At 34.3% G+C, this 17,486-nt stretch overlaps 2 protein-coding genes and 4 non-coding genes across 7 annotated transcripts; 4 read left to right on the top strand and 2 right to left on the bottom strand.

Annotated features, from left to right (window-relative positions):
• Positions 1-210: 210 nt before the first annotated feature.
• Positions 211-2,606, top strand: Y53C10A.6 (uncharacterized protein). Of its 2 annotated transcripts, none has more exons than NM_001377647.1 (7): positions 211-298; positions 349-434; positions 482-635; positions 687-850; positions 916-1,113; positions 1,772-2,009; positions 2,308-2,606. In NM_001377647.1, the coding sequence occupies exons 1-7, from the start codon at positions 277-279 to the stop codon at positions 2,403-2,405; spliced, it is 960 nt and encodes a 319-aa protein (NP_001364571.1). In that variant the 5' UTR covers positions 211-276; the 3' UTR covers positions 2,406-2,606. The 2 variants fall into 2 exon arrangements, with proteins under 2 accessions (NP_001364571.1, NP_001364656.1); NM_001377648.2 differs by having other exon boundaries at positions 226-298; positions 2,298-2,604.
• tmem-189 (Lipid desaturase domain-containing protein) lies at positions 2,546-6,377 on the bottom strand. The gene is made up of 7 exons (NM_060635.9): positions 6,285-6,377; positions 5,955-6,133; positions 5,327-5,425; positions 4,926-5,254; positions 3,848-3,940; positions 3,719-3,794; positions 2,546-2,885 (listed from the first exon to the last, which is right to left on the bottom strand). The coding sequence occupies exons 1-7, from the start codon at positions 6,374-6,376 to the stop codon at positions 2,794-2,796; spliced, it is 960 nt and encodes a 319-aa protein (NP_493036.1). The 5' UTR covers position 6,377; the 3' UTR covers positions 2,546-2,793.
• Y53C10A.23 lies at positions 3,325-3,473 on the top strand. Its single transcript, NR_050634.1, has one exon. It is a non-coding gene; the product is annotated as an Unclassified non-coding RNA Y53C10A.23 (non-coding RNA).
• Positions 4,021-4,097, top strand: Y53C10A.22. The gene has a single exon (NR_050633.1). It is a non-coding gene; the product is annotated as an Unclassified non-coding RNA Y53C10A.22 (non-coding RNA).
• A 1,750-nt stretch (positions 6,378-8,127) lies between the features above and the next one.
• Y53C10A.20 lies at positions 8,128-8,182 on the bottom strand. The gene has a single exon (NR_050631.1). It is a non-coding gene; the product is annotated as an Unclassified non-coding RNA Y53C10A.20 (non-coding RNA).
• On the top strand, positions 8,128-8,182 carry Y53C10A.21. The gene has a single exon (NR_050632.1). It is a non-coding gene; the product is annotated as an Unclassified non-coding RNA Y53C10A.21 (non-coding RNA).
• Positions 8,183-17,486: the final 9,304 nt, after the last annotated feature.

Below are 17,486 nucleotides of genomic sequence, written 5' to 3'. Positions count from 1 at the left end.
GCTCGTCATTTTGGCGTTCTCTGCAATAATTAACTATTTTCAGAGAAAAACCCTTTTAAGAAAAGCGAACAAGAAAACATATTAAAAAAATACGAAAATCAAATTAAATTGCAAAATTTCGCTTAAATTCAGTTTTCTCCTTCCAAAATCACAATAAAAAATGGGCGGAGACTCCCTTTGCAAGCTGCGGCGCGCCAGTCTGCAATCTCCACGCGCGCAGTTTTCATTGTTATTTTTATTTTTATTTTCTTTTTTGTCAGCTTTAAAACCAGTCGTATGGAGCGCTCAACAACTTCCGGTGAGTTTTTTTCATTTTTTTCGCAATAATAATATAATTTTCATCTTCAGAAAAACCAGCGGCAGATTTAATCCGAGAATACCTGCTGAAAAATCCAATAAAACTATCGCCATGGAGTATAACTCAGTTTTTCGAGGTTTCATCAGGAAATAATGATCGTTTTTAATTTATTATCATTTTCAGAACGACGCGAACGTCAGCGAAGAATATTTAGAGTTTTCTCTGGACAAATTGAGCGAAGAAGATGCGGAATTTGAGGAAGATAACAAGGAAATGCTCGAGGATCTGGAAAAATATGCTTTTCTAGCCGTTCCAATGCTTCGTCAAATACCATTGAGTATATAATTATAATATTTAATTGCTGAAATTTAAATAAAAACTATTTCAGTGACACTTCTGACAATACTCCGCGAAACAACTGCAAATGTTCAGGCTTTCGAATTTCTTCCAAATTTCCCAAAACCTCCGGCTACTCGCCTTCTCGATCACATTTTTAGAGATAAAGATGATAAAGATCTGAGTTTTGAGGAGAAGAAGCTTGAATATGAGCAGGTAGATAAAAATCTGGAAAAAATTTCAGTTTTCAAGATAATTTTCATATTTTAAATAATTTTCAGATAGCCACAGACACCTCCAAAGTGCTGGAGCATCTCATTTCTTGGCGAGAGCATGTTTGCAAATATATCAAAGATTTGGAGGCTTTTGAAACTGATAATCTCATGGATTTGAGTGATGAGCAGAAGGAATTTATCAACGTTTTGCTGGACAAATCGACGAAAACCGTGCCGCAGATTGACGCGAAAATCGAGCAGAAAGTATGGCTTCGTGTCGATTTACGCGGCTAGTGTACTCCTCGTGGAGAAGGATTTTGCAGTTTTTGGCTGCAAAACTTGATTTCAGAACATTTAAAATCCTTTTTAGTGTTTCTAGTTTTGAAAATTTCGAATTTATCGATTTTTCGATAAATTGCCGATTTTTAACCAGAAAAAATACAGTTTTTGGCCAAAATTCTTAATTTTAGATTTATTTTTCATTTCGAAAAGTTAAATAATCATAAAAATAGCCTAAAAAGTACGATTTAAGCTAATTATTCTTAAAATTTCAGAAAATTGTAGGCTAAAGTTCTTGATTTCGGATTATTTTTGGTTTAATCCGAGAAAAAATTGATAAAATGGCAAAAATCGAGAATTTTTGATAAAAATTGTAAAATTCTTTGCATTTTTTCCACAAAAGTTGGCTAAAATGCTTTATTTTAAACGTTTTGTCGTAAAAAAAAAGCCGCTAACTGTAAAAAAGAAAGAAAAATTCTAAAAATTGGCAACAAATTACCCAAAATGGAGCATTTGAGCCGAAAACCAAGGCAAACCTCCTCCTCGAGGAGTACACGAGCTGCGTAAATCGACACGCTCCGAGAAAATCACTAAAAATAGCGATATTTCATCGAAATTTCATACAAAAACCCAAATTTTCCAGAGATCCCAAATCGGATACGAAGAAGAGCAAGATTTTGAGCCATTCTACAGAGTAATGATAAAAGAGCCAAAATTTCAACAAATGGGACCACTTGATGCTCGAAACGAAATTCGTAGAATTTTCGACGAATCCAACGTGAATTTGAGACGAATTATCGCAAGAATCGGAGCCGATAAGACTGAAAAAGAAGAAATTTCGCCAAAAATGACAAGAAAACGTGTCTCAAATGATGTTTCCAGTACGTTTTTCGATGCGAAATCGGAAAATTTTCAAAAAAAAATAAATAAGGGTCCAAAAAATCTGAAAATCGCCAGTTTTCAACTATATTTTTTCAAAAAAAAAAAAAAAAACGAAAACTCCGCAATTTCAGCTCAATTTTGGCCGTTTTTGAGGCATTTTCGTTGAAAAAAACTTTAAAATCAATTAAATTACGCTTTAAATGATTTTTTTTCCTCAATAAATGCCTGAAAATTTTACAAAAAATGTAAAAAAATCGATAAAATTGGAATAACTCAACCTTTTCTAGCAAATTTCAGACGAATCAGCTCGCGGAGCCCCCAAAATTGTCAAAAAATTGCTGAAAGCCGCCGATCAACACGCCGGAAAAGCGTCCGATTTCAAGATTGATAACTAATTAATTTCTACTCATATATCGCTATTTTTGTTATATTTTTAAACTTTTTCTATTTTATTTTTATTCATTTATAACCTTTAAATTCCCAGTATTTTTCAATGTAAACGGGCCTAAAAATCTAAAAATCTCACGAGTTTTCTATGTTTTTTTTTATTGCAAAAAAATTGCCAATTTCAAAATAAATTTTAAATTTCGAAAAATTGAAATTTTGTTAGGAAAAAGCCAAAATCACATTTATAAGGGAAACGAGGGAAAAACTCAGAAATTGCAGATAAAATCGAATTTAGGCATGAAAATGTGCATATTTGATGGTAGTATCTAGCGCAAGTAGACATATGAGATGAGATCAATGATTTGGGGTACTGTAGGCGAGAAGGCAGGCGGGGGGTTACTGTAACTTGGTGGCCCACTTCAAATCGTCCTCTCGTGGTTGCATACCGGTCACTGTGGTCACCACCCACTCCATTTTACGCCAGAATCCTGGAAAAAAACGATGGTTAGGGGGTACTGTAGTTTTAGTAATAGAGGGCGTACTTTAGGGTTACTGTAGAGGTACTGTAGGTTTGTGACTTTAGGGGTACTGTACATTTTCGAACTATACGGATACTGTAAGGGTACTGTACATTTAGTAATAGAGGGGTACTGTATGTAAGGATATTATGGGGGTACTGTAGTTTGAGTATTTTAGAGAGACTGTAGGATTACTGTAATCACAGAGGGGCTGTTAGGGGTACTGTAGCTGTGATAGTTTAAGGGAGTACTGTAGATTTGTTACTGTAGGGTTACTGTACCTAGAAAATACATAGTACTGTAGGTTTACCACTTTAGGGGTACTGTAGACTTATTTATGTTGGATTACTGTACCTATGTAGATCTGGTTTTAATAAGGGTTACTGTAGATGTGCTAGTTTGTGGGAGTACTGTAGGTTTGCCCCTTTAGGGGTACTGTACACTTGGTACCGTAGGTGGGTACTGTCTCGGATACTGTATCTTGGAAGTATTACTGTAGGGGTACTGTATCTGTACTAGTTTGTGGGAGTACTGTAGATTTGTGGCTGTAAATGGTACTGTAGGGATGCTATAGAGTTACAGTAGTTGGGTACTTGGGGGAGTAATGTAGGAGTACTGTAGGAATATTTTAAGATTACGGTATACTGTGGGGGTAGTATAGTGAAACGGAGGATTTTAATATTGTAGGAATACTGTAAGGGAACTATAATAGTATTGTGGGGTACTGTAGGGATACTGTAGGTTTCATATTCTTGGGGTACTGTTGGATTACTGTAGGGATACTGTAAGACTACTCTACTCACCAATATACTCCAATGGCCAGTTGAGCCATCCGGTCGTGATACAGTAGTAGCAGGCGTGAGGCGAAATATGATGGATCTGAAAAAAAAAGACGATTTTTAGACAAATTCCTTGATATATAACAGACGTACCTTATGATGACTTCTTGGCAGGATAATATGAGCTTTCTGCAGGAAAACAACCCATGTTGGAAGCCCGAAATATGTATGCGACCATTTGTGAATCTGGAAAATGTAGTTTTTGAATTGGCGATGCACCATGTGCAGTAGCCTAACTTTGGCAGCGTATATTTCGGTTAGTGTGGAAGATATCAAAAAGTTGTTAACTACAAAAATGTAGGAAAAGTGATAATAAACATTTTCGTAGTTAACAAATTTTTGACAAAATTAATTGTAACCAAGATATAAGCTGGTAAAGTTGGGTGAGGTACTCGTGGTGGTCGATGGGGTATCTTTAACAACGCATATCTCGGTTCCTTTAAGACATATCAAAAAGTTGTCAATTACAAAATTATAGAAAAAGTAATAATAAAAAATTTGTCAATTGATAACTTTGTGAAAAAATCAAAGAGAGCTGAGATATGAGCAGTAAAAGCTAAATAAAGTAGGTCTTACCCTGTTAACTTTGACATCCTATATCTCGGTTCTCTAAAGAGATATTATAATAACTCTAATTATTAAAATGTAGCACAAGTCACAAAAAAACACTTTCTCAATTCAAAAGTTTTTGATAAAATGAAAAATAACCGAGATATGAGCCGCCAAAGGAAGGGAGGTTTACTTTGTCGATGAACCATGTCTATTGATCATTTTTGACAGGGTATATCTCTGCTGATTTTAAAGATATCAAAAAGTTTCCAAATACAAAAATGTAGAAAAAAGAGTAAGGAATTTTCCATCAGTTAAACATTTTTTGGTTGAATCGAAAGTAACCGAGATATAAGGAGTTAAAAGTGGGGGGAGATTCTTCGATGCGCCATGACTTGGACCCCTTATATCTCAATTCATTTAAGAGTTATCAAAAAGTTTTCAACTAGAAAATGATTGCTAAACAAATAATAAACAATTTCAACTTAATTATTTTTTTTATAAAATCGAAATTAACCGAGATACGAGTCCCAACTTTGGTGGGGGGGGGGGGAGGTTCTTCAGGTCGATGCACCATGTCTATGTCCCGGTAACAGTAGGCGCACGCCTAACCAAATCATACCTGATTAGTCAACGCAACGTAGATCCCCAACAACAAGATGTACCAATGAAAAGTTGCCCATTGTGTGATAGCATCCCTTTGATAAGTCATTTGTTGATACAGAATCCATAAAAGTGGTCCTACACAAAGCATACAATTATCACCATTCACTTCAACTATATCATGTCGAGTAATTGCAGTTGGATCGACGTGATGCTCTCGGAAAGGTCGGATAAAAGACCGTCCAAACCATGTCTCAACACTTCCAAATGTATCAGCTGCCCAATGAACAAGTCCTGATGCGAAGTCGGCTGTCATTATGCCGAGCACTGCCGAAACTAGTACAGACACTGGAAATGGAATGAGCTATTCCTAGGTAGGCACGTAGGCAGGCAGGTTTCAGGCGAAAACAAAAAACTCACCCCATATAGATGACTCCCAGCTGAGAAGCAGATTGATAAAAACAATGGAAAATAGAAAAATTGCGGCAAACAATGACACTTTCTCTTGGAGACGCTTTTCTGGAAAAAATTGATTTTACAGTGAAAAAACATGCAAAAAATGTAGACCCCAGTGCGGACTCGAACCCCGGTCTTGTGACTGGCAGACCAGAGAAATCCCACTGCGCCATTTGGACATTTTTCTTTAAATTTCGCTTTTTCCAAAATTTTTGCTGAAATAAACTAACACACTATTAGAGAAAGTAATTAGCATTAACGCGGACTCGAACCCCGGTCTTGTGACTGCCAGACGGGGAAAACCCCACTGCGCCATTCGTGAATCTTTCTTAGAATTTCGCTTTTTCCAAAATGTGTAATTAACTTAACTAACACACAATATGAGAAAGTAATTGACACATACGCGGACTCGAACCCCGGTCATGTAACTGGTAGACGGGGGAAATCGCACTGCGCCATTCGTACACTTTTTTTTTCAAAATTTTGACTTAAGTTACTGAAAATCAATTTCAGACATGGCATGATAGTACAAACGTCTAATCAATGAATTGGTGGTGTGATAAGAGCGGGGGGGTATCTATTACAAACTGACCTTTGCTATACATGGAAGCCAACTTCTTCGCCCCGGCATGCTGTGGACCCCATCGAGGCCCTTTGAATCCCAAATCACACTCGACAACATTTCCATTTGGATCATCTTCAAGCATTGATGGAAGTGTGTCAATGTCTACTTCTTCATCAAGTGTTGGTGCTGGATCGGGGGATTTGAATCTGAAAAAAATAGAATTTGACGACCAATCAGAGAAGCCCTAGATCGCTGATTGGTCGGCACATCATAGGCACGCCTTTAGGCCTGGAATGCCTATATGTCTATGCCTGACGACCTACATGCCTAGGCGCTGGTCACCTTAATCTTGCCTACCTTTCCTCTTCCTTCTTCAGGCACTCATTCTCGTCAGGCATCATTGTCGACGAGGTGGTGGTGGAGGATGAAGCAGCCGAACTGGATGTCATTCTGAAGTTATTGATTTTTGCAAAGGTTTTTGAGTTTTTAATAAGGTCAATATGAGAAAATTTGGCGTAAAAAACTAAAACATAACAAATAAGCATGCCGGAATTTCTAGTGGATGCACCATGTGCGGACCCCTTCTTTGGCACATCATATCTCGGTTTTTTTTTGTAGATATCGAAAAATTGTCAACTATGAAAATATAGCTCACATATTTTTCTATACTTTTGTCGTTTTAGATTTTTCAAAATACTAAAAACCAAGCGAGATACGCCCAATTAAAGTTGAGACGATCTATGAAATAGGATAAGTAAAGGGTGAGAAATAAGGAAAGTTCAAAAAAGGGCAAAAAGGGCTAAAAGTTCGAAAAAAAAAATTTGAAGTAAAACAATAAACTAAACAGCAAAAAATTGAAAAAAAAAAACGGTAAGTATACATAAGATTTCCGTGAGCAAATGCACTACTACGTGAGAGAATGACACAATAATTGGCATGATTTGATGGCTTGTCGGAGATGACGCTTTTCCGAGTAAATAATATGAATATTACCTTTATTTGAGCTGATTTTATATTTTTAGAAGAATACATAACGAATTCTAGAAGGTTTTTTGAAGAAAAAAAAAAAGGAAATTCACCGAGTTCTGCAGAAAATCGCTTGGTTTTAATCACACGCTTTCCCACTTGAATTGACACTTTTTGTTGCGAAAAATGTGTTGGTTTTATGGTCAGAATGTGGGAAATTTTTGATTGGCAATTTGAGAAAAGTGAAAGTGAGAAAGAAATTGACATTTTCAGGGATTTAAATTCAGGGAAAAGCTTCAAAATTGACATTTTTTCGAGCTGCTTAAAATCAATATGTGATTATTTTTTTTGCCTATTGTTCAACTTTAAGTAATTTAACCCAAAATTTGAAATATTTCATCAATTGGAAATTTTTTGATATCTCAATCCGTTGAGGGGCACTGCAACTTTTTTCGAAACGAGGGACGAGGCAAAAAGGTTTCTAGGCCATGGCCGAGTCCCCGACAAATTTCAGCGGCCATTTATCTTGCTTTGTTTTCTGCGTGTTTTCTTTCGTTTTTCACCGATTTTTTCCATTTTTTCTTATCAAAACTAATAAATAAATATTTTTTGCAGATGCTAAAACAATTTCCAAGTAAAAAAATTATGTATTCAGTCGGCAAGCAGCGGTGAAAGTGGTCAATGTAATATGATGGATTACGGGAATAAAAAACCCAAACATTTTCCCAAACATGATACATATGCTGTTTAGATGCTAAAAGTACCTGATTTTCATAACGAGACCGCTGAAAAAGTTTTGAGATTTTCATAATTCAACATTTTGTGCCAAAATCTCGACTTTCTCACAAAAAAAGTTGAATTTTGAAAATCTCAAAACTTTTTCAGCGGTCTCGTTATGTTAATCAGGTACTTTTAGCATCTAAACAGCATATGTATCATGTTTGGGAAAAAGTTTGGGTTTTTTATTCCCGTAATCCATCATATTACATTGACCACTTTTACCGCTACTTGCCGACTGAATTCACAATTTTTTCATCTGGAAATTATTTTAGCATTAACAAAAATATTTATTTATCAGTTTTAATAAGAAAACACGGGAAAAATCTGTGAAAAACACAAGAAAACAAAGCAAGTACAAAATGTCGTAAAATGCGGTGTATTGTGTGCAAACACCGATTTTTCGCATTTTTTCTCGGCCCTCGTTCGAAAAAAGTTGCAGTGTAGGGGGAGCGAGAGAGGGGAAGGGGGAGACGCAGAGAAGAGAGAGTGTCTTGTTGTCTGCGTCTCCTCGCCGAAACTTTAAACGGCTGTAACTTTGGAACGGGAAGAGATAGAAAGAAATTTTCATTTGGGAAAATGATCAGCGTGAAATTTTCTATTAAATGAACATTTAATTTTCTTGAAAAAGTAGATTGCAAATGCGCTCTGATGAGAAGCACTTCAAATTTAAAGTTTTCATTAAAATACGACAGTAACTATGGAAACTATGGAATAAATGTTTTCTTGACAAAACTTCTATTTTTAAGGGAAAATAAGAAAAAATTAAAAATCTCGGCCACCTGTCAGAAAGCTAGGCCACCAATTTTTCACTGATATTAGAACAGTTTTCAAAGCATTTATATCGATTTTTTAGGTTCCAAACAATTAAAACACAATTTTTGTTATTTCGCACAAAACTTGACTTAATAATTTAATTAAATTTCCACATATTACAAACGCGCTCTACTGAGAAAATCTCTAAATCTCTAAAATGCTTAAACTTCTACCCTTCTATAGCCTAAAAAACGGGTCAAACTAGAGATTACGTGTAGAAAATGCGCTATTTCATTCAATCATATTCTCTATACCCAATTTTCGCCGATTTTTAATCGTTATCAGTGATGATGATGCTCTTTGAATGTCTGCGTCTCTCGAAATGCCGTGATCACTTAAGAGTTGTATATGGTGATGCTTTTGATAAATTTTTTTCGGCGGCGCCAATTTGGAGAGGAGAAGAAGGAGGAGGAGAGAGTTAACAGAATATATGTGCAATTCAGCACGGAATATATTGATTTTAACAAGTTTATTTTTCCAAAAAAGGTCCTTTAAATTTTAGATAATTAAAAATTAAGTAATTCATTAAATAGAAAATTTTACGCTGATCATTTTTGCAGTTGGAAATTTCTTTCTTTTTCTACCCGTTCCAAAGATACAGCGCTTCAAAGTTTTGCACGAGGAGACGCAGACGACGAGACGCTCCCTCTTCTCTGCGTCTCCCCCTCCTTCACTCTCTCTCGTTGAACTTTGACCCCGTATATCTCTGCAGTGGTTTGAAATATCAAAAAATTTTCAATTGAGGAAATATTTGAAATTTTGAGAAAATTTTAAATATTTTGAAACTAGTGATTTTTTTAATTTTCGCTACGATTTATTTTCAAAATCAAATAAAAACTTGCAGAACTGATAAATCAATAGATTTATCATTGATAAAATGAATCGGTAAAGGTCAAATTGGATGAATGCCAACAGAATTCCGCGACGGACAGAAGGATCAGAGATTGAGAAAAGAGAGATAAAAATGAAAAGGAAAACTAATTTTTGAACTATTTTTTGAAGAAAAGAAAAAATGTATTATCTAGAGCATACATGAATGAAAAAATATCAAAATTCGAAGGAAAATACCACCCACGCATGCTGCAAACGCGCTCCACTGAGAATTTGTGCAAAAACTCACAGTTCCAATGTAAATTAGCGAGAAAATATATAAAAATGATAATTCTTTGAAAGCAAATATTTTTAAACTTTACGTTAAAGCAAAAAATACGAGGAAACTATTTAAAATATGAATTTTGGAAACATAAAAAAAATTCCAATTTTTTTTTAAATTTCCAATTTAAAAAAAAACATGCAAAGTTAATTAACAAAAAAACCTACATTAACGAGACTTTTAAAAATTCAAATTTAAAAACAAGGTGAAAAAGTATTTATTTTATTTTTTTTAATTCAAAAAAAAGTTCCAAAATAAATTTTTTTTCAATGTTTATTTTCGAACTTTTTTTCTAAAAAAAATGCAACTTTTATTATTCAATTTCCCTTTCAACAAAAACGTAAAAAAATCGCAAAAAAAAACATGCGATTTCCGTCAATGAGAAGGGTTGCAAAGTACGAAGCATCATCTCCGATAACAAAAGTGGGCGGGGTCTCCAGACAAAGGGGCGTGGCTTGTTTTGTTCAACTTTCAACTGATCAATGATCAATTGGGAGTTGTTGAATGACTCTATGGGAAAAAATGAAAATAAAAAAATAAAACAATTTTTACGAGAAAAATAAAATAAATTTTCAAAAGTGATCACTTGCTCCACTACGAGGCGTAGTTGATCATATGTTTGACATGTTTTGAAGGGAGGGAAATGCGTGATTAGTGATAAGAAAAAACAATTATCAAATGATTGTGTGGAAAAAGCATTCGGGCGGAAGGGCATATTTTGAAACAATTTTTAAGATTTTTTGGGAGGAAAATAATTTTTGAAAAAAATCATATTTTACTTCTCAAATGCGCAGGTATATCAAGAATTAGAAACAAATTTAAATTTTTCGCATTTGAAATTTTGAAAATTTAAATGATTTTTTCCACGATAAAGGCTAAGAAAATTGCAGAAAAATTAAATTTTTAACCAAAAAAAAATTGAAAAAAAAGATATAAAAAACTGAATTTTCTTGAAATTATTCGACAAATTTTTCCAACTTTGTGCCAAAAAAATTCCAATCGTTAAAAAAAAAAATTATTTCAATTTTCCAACAAAAAAAAATTTAAAAAAATTGAATTCAACTTTTGTTGGGATTTTTCTGATTTTCTGTTGGAATCATTTATTGAAAATTGAAAAGTTCCGGCAAATCGGCACATTGCCGGAATTGAGAATTCCCGGCAAATCGGCAAACAGGCAAATCCCCGATTTGCTGAATATGTAGAAAAAACGGACAAAATTCAAAAAGACATCGTTTTAAGTGCTTTTTTCAGGTGGAAATTTAAAATTTTGAGAAAAAACAACCAAAACTCGGCCACCAATTTTTTTTGCGGGCACGTGCAAATCACGTGAGCTTCTGGGTGTAGAGAACATCCAAAAAGCTCGATTTTTTTTGAAAATAATTTTTTTTGTTGAAATTTTGAAATATAATATTTATATAAATTTTAAAAACATATTCTTGAAATTTCAATTAATTTCTCTGAAAAAAATGTTGAAATTTTTGAAAATAAACCTGGAACTTTTATAATATTTAAGAACTTTTTTATAATTCCCCAGCTAAACATGTGGTTAGTAGTGGTGGTGGTAACGAGTATAAAACCACAAAAAAACCAATAAAAACGTGGAGTATAAGACTTTTTTTTGGGGGAGAATTGAAGAAAGAGTGAAGATGAAAGAATATTTTCTTGGCTGCCAACAGACATGAACAGTTGGCGATTGATCTAGGAAGGAGAGGGGGTATAAGATATAAATATACACGCAAAGCACCCGGGAATGAGTTCACGGAGAACTTGAAAAATAGAGGTTCCTGGTTTAATTGGGACTCTAACTCAAATTTTTTAAACAAATTTTTTTTTTGGCGATTCTCAGATAAACCAACTTTGGCATCAATTTCAAAAGTTTTTTAGAGGAAAATTATTTTGCGGGAAATTTAAATTTCGTGAGAAAAAAAACATTTTAGCGGGAAATTCAAATTTTCAGATAAACCAACCAATGGCCTCAATTTCAAAAATTTTGAAAAGAAAATTATTTTCTGGGAAAATATTCCTGGCTGGAAAATTCAGAAAATTTTTAGCAAAAAAATTTAAAAAAAACATTCACAATAAATTCAATTTCTGACAATTTATCTAAATTTGATTTTTTGATTTTCTATTCGGTAATTTTGAAAAAAAAAACATTTAAAGATTAACTTTTTCTCAAAATTGAAAATTGTTTTAAAAACCCGAAAAACTGAAATAAATTTTCATTTTTTTGTTGCAAAATCGTCGAAAAATCTCACATTAGGCACGTAGGCACCAGGCAGACGTAGGTGGCCAGAAATTTGAAGTTTGCAACGGTTCAAGTGAGGTAGGCGGCAATTTTTTTTTGTCGACAAGTTCGGCAAATCGGCAAATTATTGGTTTGCCGGTTTGCCGATTTGCCGGATTTCAGATTTACCGGAAATGATTAGAGGAGATTTTTTTATAAAACGGAAACACTTAAAACTTTGCCTTTCTGAAGTTTTTTTCCAGTTTACTGTAGATATTTTCATAGAATTTACTTTTCAAAATAGATGTATGAACATTCATAAGATGAGTACAATTTTGTCAATTGAAATTGAAATTCTAAAATTTCCAAAAAAAAAAGTGCGAAACCAAAATTTGCCGAGAATTTTCCGGCAATTGCTTTTTTTCCGCAACTTCGGCAAATCAGCAATTTGCCTGTTTGCGATTTGCCGGAAATTACAATTCCTTGCAATTCGCCAATTTCGCCAATTTTCCGATTTGCCGAAAAAAAAATCGTTGCCGCCCATCCCTGGTTCAAGTTACGGACCTATTGTTTTTTACAAGACCTTAGAATTTCAAAAGTACGAAAAAGTAAAACAAAAGCCGAAAATGGATGAAAAAATGTCTTAGTTCACGAATAATGTGCTCTAAAAATGTTCATTCAAACACAAAAAATGTTGAGCCAAAAACTATACAACTATAAATCAAAAGGAGAAAATACAACCTATCTCGACACACGAATACGGCCCCTCATTGTAAAACTACTGCTCTTTGCTGGAGTAATATCTTATCAGATTTTATTGATCGGTTATTGACCCCTTTTGTATACAGAGCCTTGTGCATAAAATACAATATTTTCAATAAGTTATTTTTTCTCAATAAATAAAAAATTCCAATGGGAAAGAAAAACAGAATGCAAATTTGAATAGTGTCATGAAAAACAGTTTTTATGATTGATTCATATTCTATTTGAATAGGCAAATTCGATTGTTATTTGCAAACTTGATCGGATTAAAAAATGGAATACATGACTATTTTGTGAACTTTGTTGCCCTACTCAGCAAGTAGTCGCTACCGTTGAACGGACGGGATGAAAAAAAATTCCAATGAAAAAATGTATTGCGTGCCGGTTTGCCGATTTGCCGGAAATTGTTATTTTCGGCAAATTGGCATATCAATTTTCCGGAAGTTTTTAGAGGGATTTTTTATAAGACGGAAACAAAACCTTTTTCAATTTTTTTACTGTTTTCTTTAGATATTTCCATAGAATTTGTTTACTTTCCAAAATAGATGTAGGAACATTCATAGGATGCGTACAATTTTGCCGGTTAAAATTCAAATTTTGAAATTTCAAAAAAATTGCGCAAAACCACAAATTGCCGAAAATGTTCGGCATGTGCAAATGCGGCAAGTTTCTGCAAATACGGCAAGTTGCCGGGTTGCCGGAAAATATCGATTCTGGAAATATGCCAATTTGCCGATTTGCCGGAAAAAAATTGTTTTCCGTTTAATTTTCAAGCTTTTGCAGAATTTTTGCGCAATTTTCGGCACCAAATTTTTAGATTTTTTAAATCACGATAGTCTGCCAATTTTTGACAATTTTTCACATAGTATACCTACTAGAGCTACGTAAGTGGGGATTTACTCTAAATAAACTTATAATTATCCAAAACAACCAAATATCATATTCTGAAATTTCCAGAAAAAATATGCAAACCACAATTTGCTGAACATTCTTGGCATGTGCCGTTTTTCCTTTAAATTCGGCGATTCGACAAATTGCCGGCTTGCCGGCAAACTTTTACTACGATATTTGGTCATTTTGGCAGCAAAGGAGTAGCTTTAAAGACGCTACCCCCTTTAAAAGTTTCTAAGTTCTCAAGTTCACAAATATCAAAACTAACTAGATTATTATTTTTGATCTCTTTTAGACAGCCAAAAAAAAACTTTGATACTTCAAACGAAGCTCTCCTGTTTTAGTTTATTACATCATCACCAACACATCCTATTCCTGGTCTAATCCGTCCTAATCCCATTTCCATTTTCTGTCCTTACCCTGTACTATTGTAGTGTTTCGTCTGTCTGACATGCTGTAAGGAAAAAAAAATGCAAAAAAACTTCGTTAGGCAGGTGTTTCTTTAGTGATATTAAATATTAAAGTTCAAAACATCAGTAATGCTGGACAGTGAACATTAAAGATTAGCACGAATCCGTACGGAGCGAAGAAAAAGTGTGAGATCAGAAAAAAAAACAAAAGTTTTAAAATTGAATTAGGTGAACATCAAAGTTTTTAGACTTAAACAAAATTTCCGTTTAAATTTTTTAAAAAATTTTTCAGTTACAAATTTTGCATGTACATTTTACATGGACACTATAAATTTCTTAAAACAATGGACTTTGTGGATTTTGTAAAACAGAATAAAAAGGTGCAAAGTACAGCATATGTCTGATTTTTGTGTCCGTGTGACTTATTCTAGCTCGTTCACGGCGTGTAAATTGGTACCTCTGGCCTAGAAAAAAGCTTGAAAAACAAATGTACGCAATTATGAAAATGCGCGTGGTGTTTGCGGACTTGACTACCGTAGTCCACATAAATTTTAGCAATTAATACTTCCCGGTTTCGTTTTATATGAAAATATCGTTGAATTTAAGCAAAAAAATGCATTGTCTTATTGAAAAAGAATGAAGGAAACACTAAAATTATATGAAATTCAAATACAAAAAATATGAACCACGCATTGAACGAAACAAAGCAGTTTGAAGCTGCATTAATGAACAGCAATTTTAAGTGTAAACTTGTGACGGTGGGTATACATTTTATGTACTTAAATTGTTGGAAATAGTCTACCAAGTAAACTGGTGAAGTTTCGGAAACTTTGTGGACCTAGTTTTTGAAAAACGTTCAAAAATGTGCCAATTTTGTCGAATTTTAGTGGTTTTCGGAACTAAAATAGAAAAATTCAATATGAACTTGTGACGGTGGGTGTTATTTTTTTGCACATAATTTGATTATAATAGTCTACTGAGTAAACTGGTGAAATTTCAGAAAATTTGTGGATCTAGTTTTTGAAAAAAATTCAAAAATGTGCAAGTTTTGACGCATTTTCCTAATAATTGCCTGATAAATCAAATTTCCACCTTTACTTAGGAAAATAATCGTTTTTAAATGTGATTTATTCATTTTAAAAACAATTTTTGTATATTTTTGTAGTTTTGATCCATTATAATGTCTCAGTCATCGATTTTCAATGACATTAAAAATTAAATTCAAATTTCGCGCGCTTTGCCGCGGCCATGGCCTAGGATTCTCACTTTTCACTTTTCGCTAGGCCAGATGTACCAATTTACACGCCGTGTCGTTGTTAAGGCAGAAATTTGTCAGGTGGCACATAAGTTACTAGTTCAAACATTCAAAATGCAAAATCTAACATTTAAATCAGGGGTGGGCGACAATTGCCGTCTGGTAAATTTTTTGCCGGTTTGCCGATTAGCCGGAAATTTTCATTTTTGGCAAATTGCCGGTTTGCCGATTTGCCGGAATTTTTATTTCTGGCAAATTGTCGATTTGCCGGATATCAGACTTGCCGGAAATGTTTAGAGGGATTTTTTTATAAGACGGAAACATTTAAAACTGTGCCTTTTTTTAAAATTTTTTTCCGTTTTCTTTAGATATTCTCATAGAACTTGTTAACTATTCAAAATAGATGTAGGAACATTCATAGCATGCGTACAATTTGGCCGATTGAAATTGAAATTCTGAAAATTCCAAAAAAAGAAGTGCAAACCATAATTTGCCAAAAACGTTTGGCAATTTTACCGGTTTGCCGATTTGCCGGTTTGTCAATTTGCCGGAAACTTTCAATTCCGGCAATTTGCCAATTTGCCGGAAAACCCCTGATTTGAAAAAGGGTCATTTTATGGCATTTGTGATCATGCTAAAAACTGAAAGCAAAAGATAGATTATCAAAGGACAAACGTGATATATAAAAATAGAGTCCAAAGCACACTTTTAGCAGATGCAGATTTCATATGTACGAAGAATTTTTATATTTAGTAGCATATAAATTATAAATTTAGAGCATTGAATAAGCTCCTAACAAGATGAAGGCTACCTAATGTTAGAATATCCGTACTTTGGTGTATCACATCTCGGTTCATTTTTAAGATATCAAGAAACTTTCAACTACAAAATTACAGAAAAACACGTTAAAATATTTTGCCAGTTGACAACTTTCCCAGAATATCGCATGCAACAGAGATATGAGCCGCCCAAGTTGAGTGAGATAATTCAGGTCGATGCACCATGTCAATTTATACCTGTATCTCAGTATATTTCGAAAATGTCAAAAAGCTTTCAACTACAAAAGTATAGAAAATATAATAACCCATGTTTTGTTAGTTAGAAACTTTTTGATAAAATCAAAAACAACCAAGATATGAACCGCCAAAGTTGCGATGCACCATGTCTAATTTTGCCAGTATCTCGCTCTATTTTAAATATTAAAAAAGCACCATAAAATTATACATAGGAGCCAAAATAACAAATATTTTTGTTAATTAATTTTTTTAAATAAAAAATGAGTAAAATACCTCAAATCCCGAGAACAAAATCAGAGAGCAATACAATTTACACCAGCTTTTATATCAAAAACTATAATTCATTTAGCTTAAATTGTATTTATTATTAAAACCGGGTCTTGCTCAAAAATCAAATGCTGAGTCAGAAGTGCTATTGCCATTTGGGGTCTAGGTCTCCCACTGTCTACCTACACCGCCTACAATGTCGCCTACGCGTGCCTGGTGATCTGTGCCTTCTTGCCGGGAACCGGGAACTTGCCTACGGTCAGATGTAGGCACTTAGGCAGGCAGGTTAGTTTAAAACAGGCATCATTACCTAAAACTGTGCCTGCCTACAAAGTCGGATGTAGGCACATAGGCAGGCAAGTTAGTTTAAAACAGCTCCTACAAAACCCGCATAAAAATTTGAAAAACTAACAAAATAAATGTTTCAAAAAAAGCTACACTTCTGGAAAAAAAATGTGCAAAGTACAATTCTCGCAGGTGAGCCCTGACCTCTTGTTGCTCAGGGCAACGGGGAAAAGCGGGTGTCCTAATTCGCTTCCGCTTGCACCACACATTTTTAATTAGTAATCCCCTACGGAAAGAAAATACAACTGCTGGAAGAAAAAGGGGGAGGAACGGAGCACAAGGAGCTTGGAGCAGCAAATTGGAAACAGAGACGACTATAGGAAGAGCTCCTCCAAATGATATATTGGATGAGAATTCTCAAGAATTCATTGTTTTTCAAGAGGAGGAGGAGGAGGTGTTCAAGACCAGCTAGATGAAGCTTTCAGTATTGGGGGAGCAGCAGAAATATGTCAACTCGTAGCCTAGAAGTTCTCAATCACATATTTCTCTGACTTGAAGAGCAAATATTGTGCTCCGTTCAAGAGAAATGACGTTTGTTGGCTCAACAGTTTTGAAAGTTTTGAAGTATTAAATAAACATCATAGAAATGCCATAACTTCATCATCCAAAGTGTTCAAAAACCAAAGGGGCCTTGCCTGCCTGCCATGCGCCTGCCTACTAGTGACCTACCTTTCCTT

This window comes from Caenorhabditis elegans, chromosome I (genome assembly GCF_000002985.6).
Source record: "Caenorhabditis elegans chromosome I".
NCBI classification, from domain to species: domain Eukaryota; kingdom Metazoa; phylum Nematoda; class Chromadorea; order Rhabditida; family Rhabditidae; genus Caenorhabditis; species Caenorhabditis elegans.
The sequence above is the reverse complement of the archived record's forward strand: the minus strand, read 5'-3'. Positions and strand labels throughout refer to the sequence as shown.

Bases quoted from the DNA above. Each gene is read 5' to 3' on its own strand.
- Y53C10A.6 (NM_001377648.2), top strand. From the start codon at position 277: ATGGAGCGCTCAACAACTTCCG. The intron at 435-481 runs GTTTCATCAGGA...TATCATTTTCAG, and splicing joins GTATAACTCAGTTTTTCGAG to AACGACGCGAACGTCAGCGA. The intron at 1,114-1,771 runs GTATGGCTTCGT...CAAATTTTCCAG, and splicing joins ACGCGAAAATCGAGCAGAAA to AGATCCCAAATCGGATACGA.
- tmem-189 (NM_060635.9), bottom strand. From the start codon at position 6,376: ATGACATCCAGTTCGGCTGCTTCATCCTCCACCACCACCTCGTCGACA. The intron at 3,795-3,847 runs GTACGTCTGTTA...TTTTTTTTTCAG, and splicing joins TGCCAAGAAGTCATCATAAG to ATCCATCATATTTCGCCTCA. The intron at 2,886-3,718 runs GTGAGTAGAGTA...GTTTTTTTCCAG, and splicing joins CTGGCCATTGGAGTATATTG to GATTCTGGCGTAAAATGGAG.